Raw genomic sequence first — 26,990 nt, 5'->3', positions numbered from 1 at the left:
TTTCTTTCTTTCTTTCTTTTCTTTCTTTCTTTTTTTTTCTTTCTTTCCTCTCTCTCCCCCTGCTTGTTTTCTAAGATTGTGGGGAACTGGGTTTCATGACATGTGGTGTAACTGTTTGACTTATCTGGGTATAAGCTGATCTGCTTTAGGGCCCATGTAATTGCACTGGGAAAAGGAGGGTGGGGAGGATGAATATTCTCCCTACTTCTGCATGAAACTAAGCAGAATTATGACATGGTAGCCATCAGGGTCCGTGCAGATCACAGAAGTCATATGCAGGGTAATTGGTGAGTGTTAATGAAAGGAGTAGCAGGAGGAGAAATTGCTATATTGTAAAAAGGTGTGATTAGCATTTCAGGAGGCTCAAAAAGGATGGTGAAATGTCCCAAGACTATCAAGAGCAGCTAGCCCTCACCACCCTTAGTCTGAGGGGAGGGATTGCTGTAGGAGAGGGCTACACTTTGGTAGAGGAGCACAGCAACTCCCACCCCACAGTCCAAAGTAGAAGGCTTGGGGAAATAAAAGGACTGCTGCACTCCTTTCTCCCTAAATTCTTGCCTGCTGTCTCCAATCGGACAAACCTGAAAGGAAGGCAGGGGTAGAGAGTGAATTGGAGGGGCACATGGAGAGCACGTGGCACAAACACACTGATTGTGTGGACCTAGAAAAGAGGTGTGGACAGTGCAGGTAACAGGAATGAGACAGCAGACACGAGCAAGCATGCACCTGAGCAGGCAAACGCGTGTGGCCAAACCCTGTGGTTTGTTGACCTCATGTGAAAAACCCCTGTGGGACCCCCTAGAAGTAACTGGAGGACATTTTTGAGGTGAGGATAATATCTTCAAGGGAAGCTTAAGGGGAGCATAGAGATGTCCATTCATGCCCAAGAATATACCACTACTAGGTGTCAGAACCCAGAAGTCCAATCAGGAGGTGTTTCTGCAGAGTCCGCAGTCAGGGTGACTTCACTTTCTGTCTCTAACTGAAGTCACAGTATGGAGAGACTTGGGATATTTGGGTTATATAACACTTCCTATTCTGTGCCCTATCATCCAGGTTTGAATGACATACAGTTTTGTAATACTTATTGGTAGGTATTTTCACAATCTAAATAGAAGGGTAAGAACTATCTTTTCCCACATTTATCATATATATTTAATTCTATCTTTAAGGGCTGGGCACAGAGCAGGTCCCAATTATATATTGCTGATGGTTTAACAGCCTTTGAAAGTGAGACTTTAATAAAATCGGGTGATGATAGAGATAGATGATAGATAGATAGATGATAGATAGATAGATGATAGATAGATAGATGATAGATAGATAGATAGATAGATAGATAGATAGACAGATAGATAGATAGATAAAAGCAACTGGCTGGTTTTGGCTATCTTAACCAAAAAACTTTCTAGTGAATGACGCATAAAGATGCAAATGAGTATCTGTAAGTGAGTTGCTGTAAGCTGCTTTCTGCATATCTCCATTCCCAAGTGTTCATACACTTAACAGGGCAAGAAAAGCCATTACATTTTCTATATCTGGTGTAGACTGTGGCTGGTAAGAACAAAGGATGTTAGAATATCACGAACGGGGCTTAGTGAGAATGATTTTGGTACTTTCTATGGAAAAGTAATTAAAGAGAAATATCATCCAAAGCTAGAGTCAATGCTTTGCTGTATGAATAAATCAGGTCAACTACTGTATTCTACAAATGACTGTGCTATGTAGTTTATTGGTATGGCAGGGGAATTGACTATTCTCATTTAAAATCAAATAATGAAAAACTGAGAAAACAAGATAGGCCAAATATTTCACATCAACTGGATGTAAAAACCTCCCTCTTTAGTCTACTTAGTGTCCTTCCAAGGTTTTTTGTTTATCTGTTTTTTTAACTAGGATTTCTCTCCCATGCTATTCATTACAGAAGCCACATTTAAGTAAACAATGACCAAGTATCTTCATCCTAAGCACTTCTTCTCTAGGAACATGTGGGGCAGAACTCAGTAGCTGTCAGCCTAGGAGAAGGGTGGGCAGTGGGGCTGAAAATGCACTGATCTACATTCTGTGTTAGCAGGGAATGAGGATGTGATGCCTTTGTTATGGGAGAAGATAATTTTCTCTGGTTCTGGCTGTTCTAGGAACTCAGACAGCCATTCACTATGCTGAGAATGGAGGAGGCAAATCAGGCGTCACTCCTTTTTCTATCTAAAAAACACATTATTTATTTTTAAATTACAAAAAGTAATCTCCATCAGTTTTTTTTTAAAGATTTTATTTATTTATTTGACAGAGGGAGACACAGAGAGAGAGGGAACACAAGCAGGGGGACTGGGAGAGGGAGAAGCAGGCTTCCCGCCGAGCAGGGAGCCCGATGTGGGGCTCGATCCCAGGACCCGGGAATCATGACCTGAGCCAAAGGCAGACGCTTAACAACTGAGTCACTCAGGTGCCCCTAATCTTCAGAGAAGTGTCTTTTCATATCTTCTGCCCACTTTTTGACTTGATTATTTGTTTTTTGGGTGTTGAGTTTGAGAAGTTCTTTATAGATCTTGGATACCAGCCCTTTATCTGGAGTGTCATTTGCAAATATCTTCTCCCATTCTGTGGGTTGCCTCTTTGTTTTGTCGACTGTTTCCTTTGCTGTGCAGAAGCTTTTTATCTTGATGAAGTCCCAAAAGTTCATTTTTGCTTTTGTTTCACTAGCTTTTGCAGATGTATATTGAAAGAAGTTGCTGTGGGCGATGGAAATTATGCAAAATAATAAAGAGAAATTTAATAGTCGCCTTGCCTCCTTTATGTCCTCTTCCCCATAATAATTAATGTGTTTCTTTTTAAAGATTCATTTATTTATTTTAGAGCTGGGTTGGAGGGAGAGGGACAGCAGAAGAGGGAGAGAATCGCGAGCAGACTCCCACTGAGCAAGGAGCCCAAAGATCATGACCTGAACTGAGATCAAGAGCCAGATGCTCAACCGACTGAGCCACCCAGGCACCCCCATAATGATTAATGTTTAGAGCCTGAAAGATAGTCTTTCTCAAGGTCCTTCAGGTTCAAACCCCTAAATGCTCACACTTGGGGTAGTTCACTCTGTGCTCCTAATCTATTTAAGGTTAGTGCTTGCCACTTAACATGGGATTTTTTTCTTTACGTATTAATCTTAATTCTTAAGCTGGTATAAGTGCCTTGAGGACCAGGATGATTTAAAATATTTTCTGTGCTTCCTATCAAATATGTTCCCACTTCCCAAACCCACCCTAGTCCACCCAGCACCAAAATGCATTGCTGACCTTGTCTTAGCCTTTCCAACCATATTCTGGTTATCATTAGAAATACTAAAATTTCCTTGGCTATCATTGGCTTTATAAAAAACAAACTAACTTGTATTTCTTTTATTTCTAATGTCTTGCCAAAATGCAACTGCCCTGAGGAGCAACTTTGTACCTCTACTAACTAAGGGAAAAATTATGTATTTAACATATGCATAGAAGAAATTTGAGTGTGAAAAAGGGAAGGGTTTTAACCACACGAATGCAAATATTAACATCATTAGCTTATTGGAATTAAAAATTTTCCATGTGATACAGCTATTTCTCTTCTAAAAACCATCACAACTTGTCTTATACATGGTGTATATTCTCTGAATCCACTAATACAAATTATTCTTAGCAATAAGAGGAAAATTGCACTGTCATCTTCAAAATATTGTGAAGTAATGCAGAAGATTTTAATCATGACCACATCTAATTAAAATAGTAAATCACTTTTAAAAATTCTCATGTTATTATTAAAGCCTTGATTATAAACAGTTCTATATTAGCAGTGCTCCTAAAAGCAAAGAGCTAGCAAGCCCATTACCCAGAAGAAGCAAGCCCTCCTTGCTGGACTTCTTAGTTGAAAACAGGATTCTGGTCAAGTCAGTCAGATTTCCAGTGATGCTGTCATACAATGATGCTGATTTAGCACAGCAGCAAAGAAGGGTTTTATCTTGATCACTTGCAGACTGGTAATCTCATCTGTTTCATTGATTTGAGCGGCTCACAGAGGCTGTGGGTGCCTGGGTGGCTCAGTTGGTTAAGCGTCCGACTCTTGGTTTCGGCTCAGGTCATGGTCTCATGATCTCATGGATCGTGAGATGGGGCCCTGTGTCTGGCTCTGTGCTCAGTAAGGAGTCTGCTTGAAGATTCTCTGCCCCCTCCCCACTCACGCACACGCTCTCTCTCTCTCTCTCTCAAATAAATAAATAAATAAATAAATAAATAAATAAATAAATCTTTGGGGAAAAATGAGAATAATTTACTTGTGTGTGTGTGTATGTGTATTTGTTTAATTTTTGAGTCCTCCCTTCATCTGATCATCTGATGTTCTTTTACATCCTAGCCCCTTTAATAGGTGAACTCCCAAATGTTGACATACGGAGAATTCATACGAGCTTAGCGGTGGGACAAGGACTCCCATCTCTGGAATTATTCTAGACCACCTCCTATTTCCCTCATTCCAGCCAATTCTCCCCAAATTACTGCACTCTTCAATTCCAGTTGATTTCAATAGGCGGGCTCTCGATGCTTCGTCTATTATAAGGTGGAGGACCTGCTTTGCCCATCTCTCTTTGGAGCAGCCTCAGTTTTGTCCCCCAGTTGCAATTTTACATTGTCCTTCTGGCACCATGTTAGGATGATGATGGGACCGTCTTGCTGCTTACTGAATCAACCCCGGAATGCACTGCTTCAGCCTGCCTGCCTGAGTTCTCCAGTAGGAGAAACCAATTTGAAGTAATGGGGAAAAATTACAGTGAAGGTCAGAAAAAATGCATCTCTTGGCATGTCCATCACAAAATAAAGATATTAAATTTTCATCAAAATTGTCTAAGTAGCTTACTCATTTATATGAACCAGAACTCTTAATTTCTTGATTAGATTACTGAATCTCATAATGGATGGTTGCTGTACCTGCTTTAAAAATTTTTTCGTTAAAACATGGTTCCAAATATCAAATAATATTTAAAGATTTATAATGAAAGACAGGAGCCTCTGCCCCACACTTTCCCAATGTTGGTTTCCATTTACTACATACTAAACATTCAATTCTGTAGGTTATTTCCACTCTCAGCTACCTCCCTGTTTCTAAATAAGTTACTTATACTTCCATTTGTACATATGTTGGTTTTAGGAATTATCTACTCTCATCCAGCTAAGAGAGATAAAGATTCATATCTCTTTTACGTGCTTTCTCTCACCACTTCTGTTTCCTAATTAGTCCAAAATAGTTATAACACAACTGTTTTAAATATTGCTCATATTTTTTTTTTAAAGATTTTATTTATTTATTTGAGACAGAATGAGAGAGAGAGCGAGCACATGAGAGGGGGGAGGGTCAGAGGGAGAAGCAGACTCCCTGCCGAGCAGGGAGCCCGATGCGGGACTCGATCCTGGGACTCCAGGATCATGACCTGAGCCGAAGGCAGTCGCTTAACCAACTGAGCCACCCAGGCGCCCCTAAATATTGCTCATATTTGACCAGTATAGTATATGTGATTACATTTCTTTCCTTGTCCTTTTTTTTCCCCACGGAATTAAAATAGACTCCTCTACAATTTTTGTCCGAAACTTTCCAGGACAGGGTTTTTTGACCTTGGAACTACTGACATTTTGGTCTTAGAATTCTTTGTTGGGATAGTGAAGGGCAGGAGGCTGTGCTCTGCATTGTAGGACGTTCAGCTGCATCACTGGCCTCATCCTACCTGATACCAGCATATCCCCACCTCATTGCAACAACCAAAAATGTCTCCAGTCATTGTCAAAGTCTACTAAGGAAGAGAAAATCATCCTTATTGAGAACCACTGCTCCAGAAGAACCAGAAACCACATCTCAGAATGATAAAGACGCCTCGTTCTCAACTAGGTCTTCTTTTGTTGATTTCCTCTTGGAGACATCTCTTCTGGAGCTGTTTGTGATCTTGCTGGGATCTGAGAGCTGCTCCCCAGGGCTCCCTAGCACAGCAGACTTGCCTTCACCCACCTCTGGGAAACTCCTTTTGCTTTTCCACTATGTTGACTCATCTGTTTACCAAATCTTTTGTCTCCTTTATTCCTTTACTTTTTAAAATTTTGAAGCTCATCCTCTGCTACCTTCCTGTAAGTGAACAACAGGAAAAATTTGGATAACTTGTATGGTGAAAATGTCTATTCTATGTTCATCTGGATTATTAAGTTTGGCTGAGTTTAGACTTCTAAGTTTGAAAAACATTTTCCCTCAACGTATGAAGATCTTGATCATTTTTTTCTCCTAACCTCCTGTACTGCACTGAGAAATATAATGTCTCCTTGATTCTTCCGTCTTTCTTGATAGCCTGTATTTTCCCTCTGGAGGTTTTGAGTTCTTCCCTTTACACCTGATGATTTGAAACTTCACTCCAACTTCTAAGACAGGTACTTTACATCTGGGCAGTCACATGCTCTAGTTTTGATTCCCCCCCCCCCTTTTTTTTTCCTTCCCATCTCCTTCTTTCTCCTTCTACTGGGAAATATTTAACCATAATTTTATGAGTAATGTCCCTCTGTCTTCTCAATTGTCTACTTTGGAACTATAGCCAGATAGAGGTTAAATCTTTTCACTTCCTTCTATGTCTTCAAACTATTCTTTCATTTTTTCTCTCAATCCTATCTCATTATGCTGCATTCTGGATAATTTCTTTACAACTGTCATAAAGCTCACTAATTCTCTCTTTGGTTATATCCAATATGCTGCTGAACACAACCATTGTATTTTTAATTTTAATTACTTTATGTATATATTTAAATCTATGGGTTATTTTTGTTTCTTATTTCTTATTTTGTTTCTTGTTTTCTGGTCTTTTAACTCTTTAAATACATGTGCCTATTTTATATTTTGAATCTATTAATTCCAACATCAATTATATTTGGATATTTTAATCTGCTGTTATTTTTCAACTGATTCTTGCTCCTGATGACGTAATTCCAACTCTGCTTTGTAATTTTCTAAAATGTCACATCCTGTTCATTGGACCCTGACTGTGAGATAAAAATTGAGTTTGTCATTAAAGTGGCTTTTATCTAGCTTACATCTCTGAATTCACATTTCTCATCGTTCCTGGATTCAAAATTTCCTTTGCTTTCTTATAAGTGCAGCAATGAATTAGGAAAAAAAGTAAAGTTTTCCAAAATGTTTTTGGTATTTTGCTCCAGGTACATTTCTTTAGGTTTCTAGTTCACCATATTGCCAGAAAGAGAAGTTGCAATTCTACTTCATTCTTCTCTTATATCCAACCAAGGATTAACTGGAGCAAACTGGCCAGATTCACCTTCCCACCTATAACATCCACTAAAACATAAAGCATAAAATGTACGAAACAACAGTTTTCAAGACACAAGATGGCAAACAGTGAAGTATGGTTGAGAAACTGGAAGCAAAACCGCCAAACTACATGGTTTCCAGGCTCAATGCCTTGAGAGTTTCCAGGCTGCACCACAAAGGAAGGGGAGCCCAGGGGCACCTGGGTGGCTCAGTCAGTTAAGCATCTTCCTTCAGCTTAGGTCATGATCCCAGGGTCCTGGGATCAAGTCCTGCATTGGGTTCCTTGCATAGTGGGGAGTCTGCTTCTCCCTTTGCCTCTCCCCGCTCCAGCCTGTGCGCTTTCTTTCTCTCAGGTAAATAAATAAAATCTTAAAAAAAAAAAAAAAAAAAAAAAAAGGAAGGGAAGCCCGGCAGAGCTGAGGAGATGGAGTAGTGGTAGGGCTACTGCATAGGAGAAAGTACCAGACGGGGAGAGGGTTGCACAGAAATGGAACTCTGCAGATCTAAAGTTTCCCTAGGGTGTCTAACAGGGCACTGGGCAGCACATAGATGACAGGATACTACCTAAGGTTGTATTAGCTTGCTGGGCTGCTGTCCCAAATACCACAAATTGAGTGGCTTGAAAACAGAAATTTATTTTCTCACAGGTCTGGAGGCTGGAAGCCCAAGATTAAGGTGTCATTAGAGTTAGTTTCCTCTGAGGCCTCTCTCCCTCTCTTATAGATGACCGCCTTCTCCTGATTTCTTCACATGGTCTTCCCTCTGTGCCTATCTGTGTCCTCATCTCCTCTTTTCCTGTTATATTGGGTTAGAACTCACCCTAATGACTTCATTTTCACTTAATCGTTACTTTAGAAGGCTTATCTCTAAATACAGTCAAATTCTGTGGCACTATAGATTAGGGCTTCAATATATGAATTTTCAGGAGATTCGGCCTGTAACACTCCACCCTCTGCCCAACCCCCCCAAATTCATGTTCTTCTTTCATGCAGAATACATTCACTCCATCCCAACAGCCCCAAATGTCTTAACTCATTCCCATATATACTCTAAATTCAAAATTTCATCTAAATATCATCTAAATCTGGCATGGGTGAAACTCAAGGTATGAATCACCCTGAGACAAAATTCCTCTCCAGCTGTGAATCTGTGCAACCAGAGAAGTTAACTGCTTCTCAAATACAATGGTGGGACAGGCATAGGATAGACATTCTAACTCTAAAAGGGAGAAATTAGAAAAAAGAAAAGGATGATGGGTTCCAAGCAAGTCTGAAACCTAGCAGAGAAAATTCCATATGATTTTAAGGTTCAGGAATTATCCTTTTTGGCTCCATGCTCCATCCCCTGGGCCCACCTGGTTAGTAGCCCTCCCTCGTAGAACCACCAGTCCAAGTGTGGTGGCCCCATTCCTTTGACTGTGGATAGTGACCCTGACCCCTCAAGCCTTGGCCTTCTGGCCCTTGGTGAAATGACTATCTCTGCCAACTTCTGAACCACCTTCAGGGTCATTCTTCCATTTTCTAGAAGGATAGCATGTAGCATCCAGGATAGCTCTTATTGGCCCATCCTATAGAATCTCAGAAGTCCAACAGCCTTCCTTCATTTCATCCCATCTCTGTCCCCTTCAGTGTTTCTGAAGGTATAACCCATGCCTATTCCTGGCTTCTGCTGAGATGGCTGGTTGGATCCATAAGTCACACATCACTAATCTTTTAGCAAATTATTGTGTAGTCATGTTCTTGGTGTTCTCTCTGGAATATTCTTTCTTAGTTTTGCAACATGGATGGGCTCAGAATTTTCCAAATCTTCAAGTTCTGGTTCCCTAATGCTTAACAATTTCTTCTTTAATTTCTCTCTCTCTCTTCTTGCATTTTACTATAAACAGCAAGGAGAAGCCAGGTGGCTCCTTCAACACTTTGTGTAGCTAAATAACCAAGTTCATTACTTGCAAATCCTACCTTCCATAAAGCACTATGACACAATTCAGCCAAGCTCTACAACTTTATAGTAAGAATTGCCTTTCATCCAGTTTCCATTCACATGTTTGTCATTTCCCTCTGAGACCTCACCAGAAGCACCTTTAACATTCGTACTCCTAACAACATCCTGTTGGTGATGATATCTGTGTTCCTAATAGAAACTTTCTTCACAGCTCTTGTCTTCTTTCTCAGCCTTCACCAGGATAGCCTTTACCAGTCATATTTCTGTCAATAGTCTCTCAAAGACAATCTATGCTTCTTCTAACATGCATCTCAAGACTTCCAGCCTCTCCGCATTGTCCAGTTCCAAAGTTACTTCCACATTTTCAGGTTTTTGTTACAGCAGGGCCCCACTTCCTCACATCAAAATCTGTATTACTTTCCTTGAACCACAATAGCACGTATTGTTTAAACAACAGAAATTTATTTCTTTGCAATTCTGGAGGGCTGGAGTACAAGATCTTTGTGGGGACATGATTCAGCCCATACCACAAATCAAAGGGAAAATTACATGGTACACTTACGAGGTTGGGAACAGTGTCTGCTCCCGCTAGCCCCATCAGATACCTCATAATTCACAGGGTATCTGGTACAGTACTCGGTATTTCTTAGGAGTGAGGAATCAGAAGCCCTAGATTAAACACTGCTCTGGGTTTGCATAACAATTTTAAAATCAAGACCTGAAAATTGTCTCCAAATAATTAACAGCTTTTCAGAACAAAGTTCAAGAATATGTATAGGAATAGAAAAAAAAAAAAAAATCCAGTACCAATAAGGGTGGCATTCACAGTGGGTGGCATCTAATCAACAAAGACCAGGTATTAAAGAGGTAGGAGAATATGACCCTTATGAGTACGAAACTCAATCAAAACCAAACCAGAATGGACACAGATTTTGAAGGACCAGACAAGGTCATTGCAACAGTTACTATATCTCATATATCTAAAGATTTGAGGGGAAACATAGAATATACAAAAGGCATTAAATGTTTGCATTGTTTCAAGACAGAGACAAGGATGATTTTGTTGAATAGAAATGGTTTAGAGAATCTTTCAAGGAGAATGCCTCTTCTCCCTTGCCTTTTCCCCCTTGAAGGGCTTTTACTGGGGCTCAGAATAAGTTGTGTCACAGAATCTGGAGTTTGGGGGAGAACTCTGATGCAGGAGTGCGTCTGAGGACGGACGGGGACCAGGTGCTGCATGAACAGCTACTACTCCCAGAATTACTGACATCTTCATTGTTTTCCACTAGTTACCTAACCTCATTGTGCTTTCTTTACTTTACTTAAAAAATGTAACATTTCTTTTAAATCTAAACCACTGTTCGATGAACCTTTTTTATATCTACACTGTGCTACTGACACTGGATTCTGCCATAGTCAGTCAGCTTCTAGCACAATAGTTGAGTAAATTGAATAGGTAGTTTTAAATCACTTCTTTTTTTCTTTAAAGACTTATTTATTTATTTGAGAGAAAGAGCGCGCGGTGCGAGCGTGCATGCGAGTGGGGGAGGAGCAGAGGGGGAGAAATCCCTAAGCCGACTGCCTGCTGAGCGTGGAGCCCAAAGCAGGGCTCCATCCCAGGACTCTTGAGATCATGACCTGAGCTGAAATCGAGAGTCAGACATTCAACTGACTGAGCCACCCAGGTGTTCCCAAATGATTTTTTTTTAAAGGAAAACTTTTCTGAGTAATTTCTCCCAGTTTGCTCTTATTATCATATTAATTCTCTATATTTATTTACGTAAGAGTCAGTATAATGCCTCAAACTTAACTCATTATCACCCCCAGGGTGACCTGGTTCTCCTTACATTCTTTCTGGGTGAAGGAACTAATGGAGCTTCATCTACATGAAACAGAAACTGACCAGCCAATATCAACTTTTCCATCTACTTCAGCCCTGGTCCCTCACTCAGTAAGAAAGAAGCTATGTGAAGCTAGTCTCTTCTCTGTTTCTACCATCCCTGGTTTCTATGAAGTTTGGTATTTTCTAATCTGGACAGCCCACTAGTTTCTCTTTAATTCACCTTTCATAGTTATGACTGTCTTTTTCCTGCTCAAATACAAGTTTGATCATGTCTCTCTCATTTAAATCCCTTAAATAATTCCCACTGCCTTTAAGATAAACACAGCACAGTATATCCCACACAGCCTACCTTCAACCTTCCCTCACCTCCTGCGTTGCTGTAGACCTTGTAATTCTAACCACTCACTACGAAGGATTAAGATGGCGGAGGAGTAGGAGACCTGGATTTCGTCTCCTCTCAGGAATTCAGCTGGATAGGGATCAAACCATTCTGAACACCTACAAACTCAACAGGAGATCGAAGAAAAGAATACCAACAACTCTCTGAACAGAAAAGCGACCACTTTCTGGAAGGTAGGACGTGCGGAGAAGTGAATCCGAGGCGATATTCGGGAGGATAGACGGCGGGGGAGGGGCCTCCGTCGGCCGCTTCTGGCAAGTGATAGAGCCGCGGAGCACAAAATCGGAACTTTTAGAAGTCGGCTCCACTGAGGGACGTCACTCTGGTGGCGAAGTGGGGGGTGGAACCCTCGCAGGACAGTGTGGTCTCAGGACCCTCGGGGTCACAGAAAGACCGGGGGTGCCTGAGTGCAGCAGAGCTCCCAGGTATCGGAGCGGGGAAGCCGGCTGCAGAGACGGAGCCCAGGCGCGGGCTCTCAGCTCGGGGTTGTCATAGACCGTGATCCGCGGCACAGTTGGGCCACTGCTCCTCCAGCAGGGACCCAACAAGCAGCAGATCCGGGGAGACTCCCCTTCTTCCCCCGGGAGGAGAGGTGCGGGAGCGCACCGCGGGGATCTGCTGGGTTTGGAGACTCCACCCGGGGTCGGATGCCAGATAGAAAGGCGCGGTCACAGGCCGGGTGAGCGTGGAGTGCGGCCGGAGACCGGGGAGACGGGAGTGACTGACTGCTTTTCTCTGGGGGCTCGCTGAGGAGCGGGACCCCGAGTTCTCGGCTCCGCCGGGACGGAGACTGGGAGGCCGCCATTTTCACTCTCCGCCTCCAAAGCTGTACGGAAAGCTTGCAGGGAACAAAAGCTCCTGAGAGCAAACCCGAGCAGATTACTTAGCCCGGACCGGCAAGGGCGGGGCAATTTTGCCTCCGGCAAAGACATTTGGGAACCACGGCAACAGGCCCCTCCCCCAGAAGAACAGCGAGAACAGCCAGCCAAGACCAAGTTTACCGATCAATGAGAACGGCAGAACTCCAGCGCTAGGGGAATACTGCACATAGAATTCATGGCTTTTTTACCATGATTCTTTAGTCTTTCAAAGTTAATTATTTTTTTTAACTGTCTTTTTTTCTTTTTTCCTTTTTTCTTTTTTTTTTGAATTTTTCTTTTTCCCTTTTTCAACCAACATCTTATCAATCCCTTTTTAAAAAAAAAAAAAAAACATTTTTATTTTTCATTTTTAGAGTCATATTCTATCCCTTCATAGTAGTTACCCTTATTTTTGGCATATATATATAAGTTGTTCTCTCTTTAAAATCTTGAGATAGTTTCTTCTAACAGATCAAAATATACTCTAAATCTCTAGTGTATGGTTTTTTTCTACTCCGCTGGCTGATCACATTCTCTCCCTTTTTCCTTCCTTTTTTTTTTTTTTTAATCCTATTCTTTCTTTTTTCAAACAACTTATCAAATCCTTTTTAAAAATTTTTTATAATTTCTATCTTTACAGTCATATTCCATCCCTTCATCATATCAACCCTTATTTTTGTACATATATAAGTTTTTCTTTCTTTAAAATTTTGGGAGGGACTTTCTTTTAACAGACCAAAATACACCCAAAATCTAGTGTGTGGCACTAATCTATAATCCAGCCTGATCATATTTGATCACATTCTGTTTTTGTTTTGTTTTGCCCTGCTTTTGTTTGTTTTTATCTTTATCTTCTTCTTTTTTCTTTTTTTCTTTCTTTTTCTTTTTTCTCTCTTTCCCTTTCTTTTCCCACTGCTTCAGGTCTTTTCTGATTTGTTTAGAGTATATTTTCTGGGGACGTTGTTACCCTGCTAGCATTTTGTTCTCTCATTAATCTATTCTCCTCTGCACAAAATGACAAGACGGAAAAAATCACCTCAACAAAAAGAACAAGAGGTAGTACCGACTGCCAGGGACCTACTCAATACGGACATTAGTACGATGTCAGATCTAGAGTTCAGAATCATCACTTTAAAGATACTAGCTGGGCTTGAAAAAAGCATGGAAGTTATTAGAGAAACCCTTTCTGGAGAAGTAAAAGAACTAAAATCTAACCAAGTAGAAATCAAAAAGGCTATCAATAAGGTGCAATCAAATATGGGGGCGCCAACTGCTAGGATAAATGAGGCAGAAGAAAGAATCAGTGAGATAGAAGACCAAATGATGGAAAATAAAGAAGCTGAGAAAAAGAGAGATAAACAACTACTGGATCACGAGGGCAGAATTCGAGAGATAAACGATACCATAAGACGAAACAACATTAGAATAATTGGGATCCCAGAAGAAGAAGAAAGAGAGAGAGGGGCAGAAGGTATAATGGAGCAAATTATAGCAGAGAACTTCCCTAATTTGGGGAAGGAAACAGGCATCAAAATCCAGGAAGCACAGAGAACCCCTCTCAAAATCAATAAAAATAGGTCAACACCCCGACATCTAATAGTAAAATTTACGAGTCTCAGAGACAAAGAGAAAATCCTGAAAGCAGCTCGGGAGAAGAGATATGTAACCTACAACGGTAGAAACATTAGATTGGCAACAGACTTATCCACAGAGACCTGGCAGGCCAGAAAGGACTGGCAGGACATATTCAGAGCACTAAATGAGAAAAATATGCAGCCAAGAATACTATATCCAGCTAGGCTGTCATTGAAAATTGAAGGAGAGATAAAAAGCTTCCAGGACAAACAAAAACTAAAGGAATTTGCAAACACGAAACCAGCCCTACAACAAATATTGAAAGGGGTCCTCTAAGCAAAGAGAGAGCCTAAAAGCAACATAGACCAGAAAGGAACACAAACAATATACAGTAACAGTCACTTTACAGGCAATACAATGGCACTGAATTCCTATCTTTCAATAGTTACCCTGAATGTAAATGGGCTAAATGCCCCAATCAAAAGACACAGGCTATCAGATTGGATTAAAAAAGAAGACCCATCAATATGCTGTCTGCAAGAGACTCATTTTAGACCCAAAGACACCCCCAGATTGAAAGTGAGGGGGTGGAAAACCATTTACCATGCTAATGGACACCAAAAGAAAGCTGGGGTGGCAATCCTTATATCAGACAAATTAGATTTTAAACCAAAGACTGTAATAAGAGATGAAGAAGGACACTATATCCTACTTAAAGGGTCTATCCAACAAGAAGATCTAACAATTGTAAATATCTATGCCTCTAACATGAGAGCAGCCAATTATATAAGGCAATTAATAACAAAAGCAAAGAAACACATCGACAACAATACAATAATAGTGGGGGACTTTAACACCCCCCTCACTGAAATGGACAGATCGTCTAAGCAAAAGATCAACAAGGAAATAAAGACTTTAAATGACACACTGGACCGAATGGACTTCACAGACATATTCAGAACATTCCATCCCAAAGCAACGGAATACACATTCTTCTCTAGTGCCCATGGAACATTCTCCAGAATAGATCACATCCTAGGTCATAAATCAGGTCTCAACTGGTACCAGAAGATTGGGATCATCCCCTGCCTATTTTCAGACCACAATGCTTTGAAACTAGAACTCAATCACAAGAGGAAAGTCGGAAAGAACTCAAATACATGGAGGCTAAAGAGCATCCTACTGAAGAATGAATGGGTCAACCAGGAAATTAAAGAAGAATTAAAAAAATTCATGGAAACCAATGAAAATGAAAACACAACTATTCAAAATCTTTGGGATACAGCAAAGGCAGTCCTAAGAGGAAAGTATATAGCAATACAAGCCTTTCTCAAGAAAGAAGAAAGGTCTCAAGTACACAACCTAACCCTACACCTAAAGGAGCTGGAGAAAGAACAGCAAATAAAGCCTAAACCCAGCAGGAGAAGAGAAATAATAAAGATCAGAGCAGAAATCAATGAAATAGAAACCAAAAGAACAGTAGAACAGATCAACGAAACTAGGAGCTGGTTCTTTGAAAGAATTAACAAGATTGATAAGCCCCTGGCCAGACTTATCAAAAAGAAAAGAGAAATGACCCAAATCAACAAAATCATGAATGAAAGAGGAGAAATCACAACCAACACCAAAGAAATACAAACAATTATAAGAACATATTATGAGCAACTCTATGCCAGCAAATTAGATAACCTGGAAGTAATGGATGCATTCCTAGAGATGTATCAACTACCAAAACTGAACCAGGAAGAAATAGAAAACCTGAACAGACCTATAACCACTAAGGAAATTGAAGCAGTCATCAAAAATCTCCCAAAACACAAAAGCCCAGGGCCAGATGGCTTCCCAGGGGAATTCTACCAAACATTTCAAGAAGAATTAATACCTATCCTTCTGAAACTGTTCCAAAAAATAGAAATGGAAGGAAAACTTCCAAACTCATTTTATGAGGCCAGCATTACCTTGATCCCAAAACCAGACAAAGACCCCATCAAAAAGGAGAATTACAGACCAATATCCCTGATGAACATGGATGCAAAAATTCTCACCAAAATACTAGCCAATAGGATCCAACAGTACATTAAAAGGATTATTCACCACGACCAAGTCGGATTTATCCCTGGGCTGCAAGGTTGGTTCAACATCCGCAAATCAATCAACGTGATACAATACATTAACAAAAGAAAGAACAAGAACCATATGATCCTCTCAATAGATGCAGAAAAAGCATTTGACAAAGTACAGCATCCTTTCTTGATCAAAACTCTTCAGAGTATAGGCATAGAGGGTACATACCTCAATATCATAAAAGCCATCTATGAAAAACCTACAGCGAATATCATTCTCAATGGGGAAAAACTGAGATCTTTCCCCCTAAGGTCAGGAACGCGGCAGGGATGTCCACTATCGCCACTGCTATTCAACATAGTATTGGAAGTCCTAGCCACAGCAATCAGACAACAAAAAGAAATCAAAGGCATCCAAATTGGCAAAGAAGAAGTCAAACTCTCACTCTTTGCAGATGATATGATACTTTATATGGAAAATCCCAAAGACTCCACCCCAAAACTGCTAGAACTCATACAGGAATTCAGTCAAGTGGCAGGATATAAAATCAACGCACAGAAGTCAGTGGCATTCCTATACACCAACAACAAGTCAGAAGAAAGAGAAATTAAGGAGTCGATCCCATTTACAATTGCACCCAAAACCATAAGATACCTAGGAATAAATCTAACCAAAGAGGCAAAGGATCTGTACTCAGAAAACTATAAAATACTCATGAAAGAAATTGAGGAAGACACAAAGAAATGGAAAAACGTTCCATGCTCATGGATTGGAAGAACAAATATTGTGAAGATGTCAATCCTACCTAGAGCAATCTACACATTCAATGCAATCCCCATCAAAATACCATCCACTTTCTTCAAAGAAATGGAACAAATAATCCTAAAATTTGTATGGAACCAGAAAAGACCCCGCATAGCCAGAGGAATGTTGAAAAAGAAAAGCAAAGCTGGCGGCATCACAATTCTGGACTTCCAGCTCTACTACAAAGCTGTCATCATCAAGACAGTATGGTACTGGCACAAAAACAGACACATAGATCAATGGAACAGAATAGAGAGCCCAGAAATGGACCCTCAACTCTATGGTCAACTAATCTTTGACAAAGCAGGAAAGAATGTCCAATGGAAAAAAGACAGTCTCTTCAACAAATGGTGTTGGGAAAATTGGACAGCCACATGCAGAAGAATGAAACTGGACCATTTCCTTACACCACACACAAAAATAGACTCCAAATGGTTGAAAGACCTCAATGTGAGACAGGAGTCCATCAACATCCTAAAGGAGAACACAGGCAGCAACCTCTTCGACCTCAGCCGCAGCAACTTCTTCCTAGAAACATCGCCAAAGGCAAGGGAAGCAAGGGCAAAAATGAACTATTGGGACTTCATCAAGATAAAAAGCTTTTGCAAAGCAAAGGAAACAGTCAACAAAACCAAAAGACAACTGACAGAATGGGAGAAGATATTTGCAAATGACATATCAGATAAAGGGCTAGTATCCAAAATCTATAAAGAACTCATCAAACTCAACACCAAAAGAACAAAGAATCCAATCAAGAAATGGGCAGAAGACATGAACAGACATTTTTCCAAAGAAGACATCCAAATGGTCAACAGACACATGAAAAAGTGTTCAATATCGCTCGGCATCAGGGAAATCCAAATCAAAACCTCAATGAGATACCACCTCACACCAGTCAGAATGGCTAAAATTAACAAGTCAGGAAATGACAGATGTTGGCGGGGATGCGGAGAAAGGGGAACCCTCCTACACTGTTGGTGGGAATGCAAGCTGGTGCAGCCACTCTGGAAAACAGTATGGAGGTTCCTCAAAAAGTTGAAAATAGAGCTACCATACGATCCAGCAATTGCACTACTGGGTATTTACCCCAAAGATACAAAAGTAGGGACCCGAAAGGCTACGTGCACCCCGATGTTTATAGCAGCAATGTCCACAATAACCAAACTGTGGAAAGAGCCAAGATGTCCATCAACAGATGAATGGATAAAGAAGATGTGGTATATATATACAATGGAATATTATGCAGCCATCAAAAGGAATGAGATCTTGCCATTTGCAACGACGTGGATGGAACTGGAGGGTATTATGCTGAGCGAAATAAGTCAAACAGAGAAAGACATGTATCATATGACCTCACTGATATGAGGAATTCTTAATCTCAGGAAACAAACTGAGGGTTGCTGGAGTGGGGGGTGGGGTGGGAGGGATAGGTTCACTGGGTGTTGGACACTGGGGAGGGTATGTGTTCTGGTAAGCGCTGTGAATTGTGCAAGACTGTTGAATCTCAGATCTGTACCTCTGAAACAAATAATGCAATATATGTTAAGAAAGAAAAAAAGAAGAAGAAGAATGTAGCAGGAGGGGAAGAATGAAGGGGGGGAAATCAGAGGGGGAGAAGAACCATGAGAGACGATGGACTCTGAAAAACAAACTGAGGGTTCTAGAGGGGAGGGGGGTGGGAGGATGGGTTAGCCTGGTGATGGGTATTGAGGAGGGCACGTTCTGCATGGAGCACTGGGTGTTATGCACAAACAATGAATCATGGAACACTATATCTAAAACTAATGTATGGGGATTAACATAACAATAAAAAAATTTTAAATAACTAACCACTCACTACGAACGGACTCATCAAACTCTGTGCAGAGACTTGCTCATTCTCCCTGGAATGCTAATTCTCTGCTTGGCAAACCTATACATTTGTTAATCTCTTGATAAACGTTTGCCTTTCTGAAGGATTCTCCACTCTACCAAATAATATACACCTCCTCTTCCTTTCCCTTGTCGGTCCCATCCTCCGCCTTCCTCCTCTGTGCCTTCATCATGTTATTTCAGGACCATCCATTTAGAAGCCTGTGTGTCTTTCCCATGAGGCTTGGGCTTCTTAGGGCAGAGCTTTCTACATCATGTATCTTCCTGTACCTAGAAGAGTATCTCAAATATAGCAAATGTGCCTTGAGTACACGTTGAGGGATGGAGTAAATGAATAATTAAACAAGCAGAGCCTACACTGTATCAATCCATATTTGTTACTTATTTTGTTATTTTTATATCATTTCTTTCCCTCTGAAATCTACAAGGACTACTGGTCTCTGTTTCTAGCTTTTATTTGTTTGCTTTTAGAAGAGTCACTGAGGGGTACTAGTGAAGAAGATTATAGCTTTGGCTGGAAATGATGTGTGGATCTACCATTTTATCATGCTTCTTCCTGAGTGATCTCTCACTTGAAATTGCAAGTGAACTCGGAGCCGTATGGCACTGGATTGGGCTTGTGTCTGATTATTCATTTCTGAAGGTGGCATATTGAATGGCACAGTGTCCAGCTGGTGCTATTTTCAGCATAGAAACCTATTAAACTACCAAGCAGCATGAACAAGATGGAATGGATTGATTTCTCTCTCTTCTGAATTGGTTGGCAGGGCCTCAATATTGAGGTATCAAATTTGCTCAATGTGCTATTTGGGAGATTATTTCTTCCTTCCCTCCACCAGCCTAAAGACTGCAGTAGATAATGATATATTAAACGGTGTCCTTCTTCAGAGAGAGCATCAGACACATTTCTAAGATCAAATTAATATCCAGCTACTTTCCCTGGTAGACCTGAAGAGGCATGCCCCTGAGCCAGAACTTCAGTTTTCTGTTTTTTTTGTTTTTAAATATCATCATCACTGGGTAATGAACATGTACTCTTATATCCAAAGGCTGATGTTGATAATATGAGAGAAAGAAATAGTTTATATATGGTATGGGAATGACTTTAAATGCCGGAGGATTTATCTAGAAGCCTTTGTATTTTTCTGTCCAGTGAATCCTCTTTGTTGGAACGACAGTAGACCTTTGAACATTTTTTCTCCCTGTAATCATCACTTTGAAAACCTGAAGAAGATAGAAAAATGAAATTGATACCTTGCTTTTTATGACAAAAACCCAGGCCTGCCCACTGCATTTTGTCAGCCAGCCCCTTTTCTAGATCAAAGTTGTCTTTCCCAGGAATAAACTCCTAGGTCATTCATTCAGTGGCCAGCTGTGATGTCACAGACACAGTGGTGTGTGATAGGTCAGTTTTGAAACTGGAGTGAGTTCAGACCGTCTGTGGCTTTGGTCCGAGGCTTACGTTCAGATTTCTGTTTTACCATTTACAGCTGTGTGTCTGAGCACCTCTTATCCTTAGTTTCCTTGTCTGTAAAATAAAAAAGTATTACTTTTCTGTGAAAAGTACACAGAGCTCTGCAGTGGGCATCAGATGAGAAATGTGTAAAGGTCTAGCAGGTGCCTGGAGTCTGACAGGTGTAGCATAGATACTCTCTCTTTCCCTACGTGTTAAAGGTGACCACTCGTCTGGCGCATTCTTCATTTTATTAAAGCATGAAAGAAGGCTTCATCAGAGGGCTCTGCCTCTTCCTGACTCTTGCCATCCCCTGATCCACCAGCTGCTGCTGGGAGGCAATCATTCTGCCGGTTTTATTTCCTGCGTACAGACGCTGGAGGCAGCGACAGACTCTTTCCTGGGCATGCTAAACTGAACCAAAACATTACCTTGCTTGAGAAGAATCTTCCAGAACCTGAAGTAGTAAAACACAGCAAACATTCCAGTATCACAAGCACCCCCTTGGGAGTGGCCAGGAGAATGATGAAAGGTGCTAAAGTCTCGGGTGCGTCCCCAAATACAGTTCTACACAGACAACGGGATTGCAGCCAGGGTCTGCTAAACGGGGAGGTGCCCGCTGCCTGGCTTCCCTTGCTGTGTAAATTCATGCATCCTTGTTGCCGTGGCTGCAAAGGTTGGGAAGTTTATGGATGGAAAATGTGAATGGGAGCAAGATATATTAATTTCCTTTACACACTGTGAATGTTGGAGGGGCCTGTGCTTTTTCCCTCTCAAAATTATACTTACACCAAACAACATGCTAGTGACTGAAAGCATACTCTCTGGAGATAGAATTCCTGGGTTGATATCCTGGCTATGCTATTTCTTCAGCTCTCTCTCTTTTGGCAAATTATTTTACTTTTGACCTCGATTTTCTCAAAGTGTAAAATGACGATACTACTAGTTAACTCATAGGGTTATTTTAAGTAAAAAAAAAAAAAAAAAATACATATGAAGTGCTTAGAATAATGCCTGACAAATAGTATGTACTCAATAAATGCTGTATTGCTCTCCTCGCAGCAAATCACTGATATACTTGAGCAAGAAGCGCTGGCTTTTGAATCGACTTACCTAAGCTCTAAGACAGTTCTGGTACTGTTTCTTTCCAGCTAACACTCCTAGGATCCTATGAAGGCCCCTTTTCCATATCTTTTGTTCCTGGAGACCCCTGAGGTTTAAGATTCTATGTATCTTCTTTTCTTAGCAATCAATATCCATTACAGATAGCTCACAATTACAGCTTTTCCTGGAGAAAGATATTAATGGATTCTGTCAAGGCCAGGAGACAGCCACTTCCCTACATAATGGCTCTTGAGTTTCCTAAAAGCCTGAGCTTCTGCTAGAAAGTGATCGGGAAGCTTCCAATAAGCTCAGGAGTCTAATCAATATTTCTCACCGCTGGGTGGTGATTAGTAGGGGAACATCAATTGTCATGAATGACCCACCACAAAGTCATATAAGTCTCACGGGCTGCGGCTCTTCCTGACATTTACTACCATTACTCATCCCTGGGGAAAGGGGGAGCTCTTCCCGCTTCCAAGGCAACAGCGGCTAATTTGCTGGCCTTTGAAAAACTAAATAAATAAACGAACAGATGGTATAAAATTAAAAAACGAAAACCAAAGTAGACCCCCACAGTAGTTTTCAGAAGACTGGGTTTTTAGGGGCTATTGAAATGTTAACTTTAAGACGATTGGACTTCAGAACTGAGAACAAATAAGATTTACCTTCCCAATTTAAAATCCCCATTCCAACCTTTCAGGCTGTAGCCCAGCTTCCCTTTGTTGAGGCTCCGTCTCTGTTTTTCCACCTCAACCCACAACCCTGGCGAGGAAAAAAAGTGGCATCTGGCAAAACTCTCTCAGAGTTACGTCTTTAATAACCAAGAACAGAGTTTAACAAACTTCTTAGGAAGTTTATTTCAAGCCAGGATTTTGCTGGTCTAGTGTGTGAAATCCTTGAGTCGGTTTCCGGCTCACAGGAGATTTAGTTTGCTCTATGGCCACCTAGTGGTCGTTCTAGGAACTTCATCGATGGGTTGTGGGGTGCTGACTGCCCCGCCACACATTTGCGCCCGGATAGGGAAGTGATCACCGTTTTTTTGTTTTTGGTTTTGGTTTTGGTTTTGGTTTTGTTTTAAGAATATGACTTCCCAATTTTAGCACATCCCAAGCACATTTTTAAATTCTATAATCATTTGGCAGCACAGATGCCTTAAGAAAAAGGCAACGTGGTTGAGCGGGTCTGGTTGATATTTAGAATAATGGATGCTGTATGGGGAATGCTGGTTAGGTTTGGTTTGGTTTTGGATCGCCATCGCTGCATTCCTGGCAGAACTGACATAAACATATATTTGAGATTCCTTCGCACAGTATTTAGGTAATATATTGCAATAAATATGAATTCCGATTTTTCTGAGTGTTTAAAAGGACTCGTCCAAACTTAAACTGCAGAATCTATTGTCCACCCTCCGCCCCCAGCGATGTACAGCTGCTAATATCTCTGCTCAGGCTTTAATTCTTATTTTTGTATTTTATACTGTTTTTCTATGGCTTGCGCTGGTTCTGCCTCACTCAGTGGTCAGTGATTTGGGCAGAGGTCTTGCTTAAATTCTGTGAACCAGTAGAGCTTGGGTCCTCAGTCAAAGTTCAGTCCGTTTTCACTCCTCTCTTGGACTTTGGATTTTCCTCTCAGTGGTGCTCTCTGGGGACTCACCCCCACGCCAGCCTTTCTCCACTTAGCCTGGGGTTTGTGGAGAGCTCCTCACACCTGCCATGTGCTCTCATTCCCCCATTTCTGGCTGGTCCTCTCCTTGCCCTTGCTGGCACCACCATCCCAGCCCAGCCCAGGGGCATCTTTGTCCTAATTGCCCTTTAGGTGTAGTCACTATTGCTGATAAATCATCTGAGGTCTTTTTTCCCAGCCCAAACCAGCCCACTATCATTAAAAAATGTTAATACAAAATTAGATAAAAGGTCTTAAAAGGGGCAGTACATGTCTCTGAAACTCAAGCTTCATTAGTTTCCAGATAAATCCACCTCGTCCAGCGCAGAGGATAGAGTGACCCAGATGCAGAGAGTAACTCACTACCCTCAAGCATAACATCCCAGAGCTGTAACAAGCTCAGTCTTAACTGAGGCAAGTTCCAGCATCAGGAAGGGTTCTCTGTGTATGGGGTGGGCAGCAAGAAGCTCACAGGGCTGAGGAGGAAGACAGAGGTCCTTAGACTGTAGGTCCAGTGGGTTCGTCCATTCACAACATGAGTTATGTCCGCAACTGTTCATTCAAAGGAAAGGACTCAAACTCTCAGAGGCGACAAGAGCCAGAAATATTAGGGCTACAAAATCATAATTGGCTCCATAACCAGGGATGGCATTGGACCTACAAGAGACCACTAGTAGGGAGAAACCATGAAGATGCTTCCTAATCTGCAGATGGTATTGAAAGGAGAAGATCCCTAAGAAATAGAACACATAGTAGTAGCATCTGAAAGAAGTGTAGGTCAAGTCTCCAGGGGCTCAGATAAGTAATAGGGGCAAGCATGGAGAATATTCCCTAAAATAAAAAAGGAGCTTAACTGTCAGAAGGCTTCTGGGATTATCTGAAGAACGGAGGAGAAGATTGGAAATCCAGAGTGATTATCTAGGCAGGAAGCAATGAAGCTGGAGGACTCACGTGGTACCAGACATAATTGGAGAGAGAGAAGAAATTTGAAAAAAAATCAAATCACTAGAAATTAGTAGTTGGCTGAATGTGGAACCCAAGGCAAAGGGGATGGTGAGTCTTTTGGAAGAAATATGAGAACAGTAAGAAAAATAATGAATCAAGAAGGTGATCCTTTTATAGGGGGAATAACATATCACCAAAATATATATTATTCATCAACATATGTATTGTTCAAGCAAATACAAATATGTGACTGTCCCTTCATTTAGGACATCGGAGGACTATTGTTTGCTTTCATGAGGCCAGTATATGTGACACAGAATTTCTTTTTTTCACAAACTTGCATGAAACATTTAAATTAGCTTCTTTTGCTTTCAGTATGCAATCACCAATATTCTTTCTTAAATGGATGGCTTTAATTAGAACAATAAATGTTTATTAAAAGCTCACTAGGGGCGCCTGGGTGGCTCCGTCTGTTAAGCGTCCAACTCTTGATTTTGGCTCAGGTCATGATCTCAGGGTCATGAGATTGAGCCCCAAGTCAGGCTCCATGCTGGGCTTCAAGCCTGCTTGAGACTCTCTCTCTCTCCCTCTTCCTCTAACTCTCACTGTTCTTGCACACACACTTTCTCTCTCAAATAAATAAATAAAGTGCTGAGTCCCTGCTGTCCTTTGCCGATCTCACTCTGTCCTCCCATCAACTAGTCAAAATAGCAAGAAGAGTTTCATCAAGAACAACCAGCTTTCTTCCTTGATTTGCAGCCTTTATTTATTGAATCAGAAAATTCTCATTTCACACTTGAAAACTTCATTTCAGTAAATGAAAAAAAACAATTGCATATAGCTTTAACAGGTAACAAAAAGAAAACAAAGAACACAAGAGAACATGTTGGGAAACATTTTTGTAAGAAACAGCTGAAATTATTCCTGGGCAAGCCCCATACATCATCATCAGGGAGGGGTAGAGATGGCACAGAAATTACACAGTAAGTGCTCGGATCTGTGTATTATAAAGATATCACAAGCACTTCACAGGAATTGTGAGTATTTCTTCTCTGATGGAGTTAATTTTCTGAAATTCTTATAACTCCCTGACTTCTGTCAGGTTCATAAGGAATTCTAGAAATTTGAGAGTTTAGAATTAGAGTCCAGGAATTTAACCAGGAGCACTTCATGTCTTCCTTTGCTGCCACGACAATTTTAAGAACTACTCTAAAGTTAAGATGACTATTCTGCCTCCTTCACTGATAGGACATAAGCCAGACAGCCATCTACCTTTTAATTATTTAGTGGAATCAGATGACTTCCTGCACTGAATTTCTTGATATTTCTGCAGGAGAAAATTTCTTTTAAACCAGAATTAGTGGTAATCATGTCAGATTCCAATTGAGGTAAGTAGTTTTATGCTCCCAAAGAAATAACCTTTTATAAGCAATGTTTTGCTTCTTAGACTCGGGGGTATAATTTAATATCCTCAAGGTTTTGAGTCTTTTTAAAGTAACTAGATTGACTTTTTTTTAGGGAAACACTAGAGCAAGGAGACTATTTTTGTATTAGGTTAAAAAACATTGGAAAAACTTTAAGAATTTTTTTGTAGCATATGTCTACACTACAGGTTGTAAATTTTATAGGTAAATATTATAGAAAGAAGTTGTTTCTTGTTAACATTTTCTGTCTTGATAAAGAACTTTTGAAAAACTGCCAGAGGTTTGTGTAGCAAATATCTAGGGAAGGTTGTGAAGATCTTTCTGCCAGAATTCTCAACCTAGCCTTGCACAGCCATTTTGGATATCCAATTTCAAGCTCTAAATAGAAACAGATGGTTAAAAAGAAGTTATTTTCTCTAAAGTCTATTAAGCATGTTATGTTTCAGTTACTCATTTTTATCTGCTAATTACAATAACTTTTCTGGATTCTGTTATACTACATTTATTCACATTTTTCCTTAGACATGGCTAATTAAACAGTCATTATAAAATGAACAAGCCTATCAAAAGAAAGAAAATCATTTTGTTTTTCATTACAGGAAGTCAAAGAGTTTGCTTGCACTAAGGAGCATCTCTCTCCACTCTTCAGTATGAGTCAGGTCCATCATTATGAGTAGGAAGGACCATTAGAAATGTCCTTCCTTCCCCATCCCAACAGAGAAAGTTTTGTGGGAGGAAGCTTCACATTAACCCAATACATTGTAGGAACTCAACAGAAATCAACGAATGGATGAATGAACTCTGAAATGTAGCCAAACAATGCTCATTTTGTCTCCTTTTGACAAAAATCACAACTTTTTGATAAGTTTTCTAACATAGCCATAGCAATTCAAGAGTGAAATCATCCCTCAGATATAGTTAGTTATTGATTGGGTAAGTGAAACTTTGATGAAACCATCATGAAATAACTGTTCATGAGGAATGTACCTTCTCTTTAATTACCAGTGCTATTATGTCCTTTAGAATCCTTCATGAAAACCCATAAGTGCGTACACCCTGGGCAAGAAAAGTTGTTTTCTTGACAAGAAAAGTCTTGTTTTTCTTATGTCTAACATGTGTTGAGACTCTGACGCTATCAAATTCTAGCTTGCTCCTGTGGTCAGGTCAGAAACTCTGGGGCTGAAACACGTGCTGCTTAATTATCTGTTAGCAATGTTAGCATATCAGAGAAAACAATTCCAACCATCCTATTCTTCTGATAAGTACAGAGGGTGTCCCTATTCAATCAATGAGTACGTAAAGAACACAAAGAATGCTAACATTTGAAAAATTAAAAAGTGTGTGGGAGGGTGGTACCATCTGTCACAGTAACCTACCATTTTGGCACTTTGATTTGGATCAGCGATTCCTCTTGGATCTTTATTTGCAGGTTTCTGTAATAAATAAACTTTGTTGTGTCAGGAACCGTACCAGATATCATGCATAGACACTTACACACGAACACATACACATGCAGACCATCTCTTCTTGATCCATGAAAAATCTAAGAAAGTTTGTAAATTGCTATGGGAGAGGGTGGGGGATGGTTCTGGCCAGTGAGGTCTTATCAGAAACCATTTTTCTTTGTAAACTTTGTGGTGGATCTTCCAATAGTGTATTTAGTAAGAGATTTCCAAACATTTTTCAAGCACTAGGGCTTTCATTGAGAAAACATATCTGTTGAAATCCCAGT

General features: G+C 40.5%; 1 protein-coding gene across 1 annotated transcript in view; it reads right to left on the bottom strand.

Moving 5' to 3' along the window:
* The window catches only part of ADAM7 (ADAM metallopeptidase domain 7), a 172,256-nt gene that overhangs the window by 35,729 nt on the left and 109,537 nt on the right, over positions 1-26,990 (bottom strand). Inside the window, exon 22 of the mRNA XM_032389021.1 lies at positions 26,635-26,691. Within this exon, the coding sequence (XP_032244912.1) occupies positions 26,635-26,691 (57 nt within the window). The remainder of the gene's footprint in view (positions 1-26,634; positions 26,692-26,990) is intronic.

The sequence above is a fragment of the Phoca vitulina genome, unplaced genomic scaffold (genome assembly GCF_004348235.1).
Source record: "Phoca vitulina isolate PV1807 unplaced genomic scaffold, GSC_HSeal_1.0 scaffold53, whole genome shotgun sequence".
Taxonomy (NCBI): Eukaryota; Metazoa; Chordata; class Mammalia; order Carnivora; family Phocidae; genus Phoca; species Phoca vitulina.
Note: the sequence above shows the minus strand (reverse complement) of the source record. Positions and strands in the feature narration are given on the sequence as shown.